At 47.9% G+C, this 2,455-nt stretch overlaps 1 protein-coding gene across 1 annotated transcript; it reads left to right on the forward strand.

Annotated features, from left to right (window-relative positions):
• Positions 1–1,774: 1,774 nt before the first annotated feature.
• On the forward strand, positions 1,775–2,041 carry ENH_00009600 (hypothetical protein, conserved; the record flags this gene model as incomplete). Its single annotated transcript, XM_013584163.1, has 1 exon — positions 1,775–2,041. One exon carries the CDS (start codon positions 1,775–1,777, stop codon positions 2,039–2,041), a length of 267 nt encoding a protein of 88 aa, XP_013439617.1.
• Positions 2,042–2,455: the final 414 nt, after the last annotated feature.

Consider the following 2,455-nt stretch of genomic DNA (forward strand, 5'->3'; position numbering starts at 1 on the left):
CTCAAGGCCTGGACTCTCTAATTGTCTGCATGCGCTGGCGTAAATATCTATTTATTTGTTTGCGCAGTTTTGCATGCGCTTCATGCACTGTACATACACTTGGCCATCAGCGCAAATATGTTCACTGCTGTACAAAGCAACAGTAAATTAATGCATTTAATGGCTCATTAAATTAAAATTATTCATTTATTTATAAATATATCAATTAGGGAGATCAAAAACAGACATATATGTATAAATGGTGTGCAGATCTGCAAATGCATGCGCATGCAGGAGTGGGCTTGCAGGAAGCCGCGAGTCTGTTCGTTCGTATTTTCTATCGAAAAGGCTTCTAAAACTCTTCAAATAATTAATTTTTTACTTTAAATTTCTTTTTATTCTTTTTTGAATTTAAAAACTGGACTTTCCGCACTGCATGCACTCGCGCTGTCCATACATTAGGCGCGCGCAGTAAATGCCCCCGGGGGCTCCGGCGCTGTCAGCTGGCCGTTGAGAAGTTTAAAAAGTCGAAAAAGGAATTAAATTAAATAAAAAGAATTAAATTTAATATTTAAAACCTTTTTAATTCATTTTCCCCAGCCGCCGAGGCGCGCTGCATGCAGCGCCTGCGCTTTGGGCGTGGGGCGGCGGCTGGGGCTGGCAGCAGCAGAATGGGGTGTATGTACACTGCAGCAGCAGCAGCAGCAGCAGCTGCAGCAGCAGCAGCAGCAGCAGCACTTGTTTGGGTTTTCTAGAGTTTCGCAATTCAGATTTGTCCATTTAAGGTGAGTGGCTTTCTCCTGCTGCTCTGCTGCTGCTGCTGCTGCTGCTGCTGCGCAGCGCCTCCTGCTGCTGCTGCCCCCCCCCGCGCCTCTCCCTGCTTCTTCCAATTCTTTTTTCTTTTTTATTTATTTTATTTATTTTATTTTTCCATTTTTATTTTATTTACTTCTCCACAACTCCCGAGGGGCCCCAGCAGCAGCCGCTGCAGCCCGGGGGCTTAAGGGGGGCCCCAGCTGCTGCCTTCTGTGTATGTCCAGCCCTTGCCCAGGCCCTGCTGCAGCAGCAGCAGCTGTCGCTTTGAAGGGCTGCAGGGTGTTAATGGCCCTGTTGAGGGGGCTTATATATGTGCAGTTGCTGCATGCATGCATCCATCCAATTTGCTGCTGAAGTGCTGCTGGCCGCAGAGCTTGGCGTGCTGCTGCTGCTGCTGCTGCTGCTGCTGCTGCTGCTGCTGCTTGCGCTCTTGCTGCTGCTGCTGCTGTGTGCGGTCTTTTTCTTGTATTTGCGTTTTATTTTTTCGCCTTTGAATTGCCTTAATTCTCTCAATCTGCTGCTCACTTTAATTGCCATTTAATTCCATTTATTTCCATTTTATTTTAAAGTTTTCTTTTTTAAAAATTAACTCTCTTGCCTTTTCTGCCGCTTCATGCATGCGCGGCGCTGCGCCGCTGGAGTGTACGTACACCTCAAATTGCGCGCGCGTTTCCGCGCCGTTTTCTGCGGATTTTTGCGAATTAGAATTTATTTCTTTTTTGCAATTAAATAAATTCGATGTTAATTATTTAAATTGCTTTTAATTTCTCCGTTTCCGTGGGTTTTTGCTGCGGATTCGGCGTGCTGCTCTGCTGCTGCTGCTGCTGCTGCTGCTGGTTTGGGGTTCGCTGTGCAGGTTGGTGGGATTTGGCTGGTTTTTTGCGGAATTTGGATTAAATTTTGCGGAAAAGAATTAAATTTAATTAATTTTTGTTTAATTAAACAAAAATAAAAGTTTATTTTTTTGATTTCAGGAAAAATGGCGCGCGAACTGCGAGACATCCGGGAGTTTCTGCAGACTGCGCGGCGCAAGGACGCGCGCAAGGTGGTGATACACCGCAGCCTGCGCAGGCCCAAGGGGGCCCCCTTTGCTGCTGCTGCTGCAGCAGCAGTTATAACAAAGTTCAAAATAAGATGTTCGAAGCATCTTTACACTTTGGTGGTCACTGACAAGGCCAAGGCTCAGAAGATCGAGGGTTCCCTCCCCCCCTCCCTCAAGCAGCAAGTCATTCCCGCCAAAAAGTGAAGTCCAGCTGCTGCTGCTGCTGCAGCAGCAGCTGCTGCTGCTGCTGCTGCAGCAACTGAACTCTCGAGTATTAAGTTCTTTGCTTTGTGGCGTTCGCGCTGAGGTGTACAGACACCGCGGGCTTGGGGGGTGTGCGGGCAGTCACGCCAGAGCCCTAAGAGAGTACACAGCAGCAGCAGCAGCAGCAGCAGCTGCTGCTGCTGCTGCTGCTGCAGCGATGAAAACAGGGTGTTTTATATTGGATAGGATTAGGGAGCAGCAGCAGCAGCAGCGCAGGTGAATGTAAGGTATTTTATAGGATTACGGAGCAGCAGCAGCAGCAGCAGCAGCAGCAGCAGATCGACGAATAGAAAGTATATCATATTGAAAAAGATTAGGGAGCAGCAGCAGCAGCAGCAGGAGCGGCAGCAGCAG

This window comes from Eimeria necatrix, genomic scaffold (genome assembly GCF_000499385.1).
Source record: "Eimeria necatrix Houghton genomic scaffold, Enh_scaff128, whole genome shotgun sequence".
Taxonomy (NCBI): domain Eukaryota; phylum Apicomplexa; class Conoidasida; order Eucoccidiorida; family Eimeriidae; genus Eimeria; species Eimeria necatrix.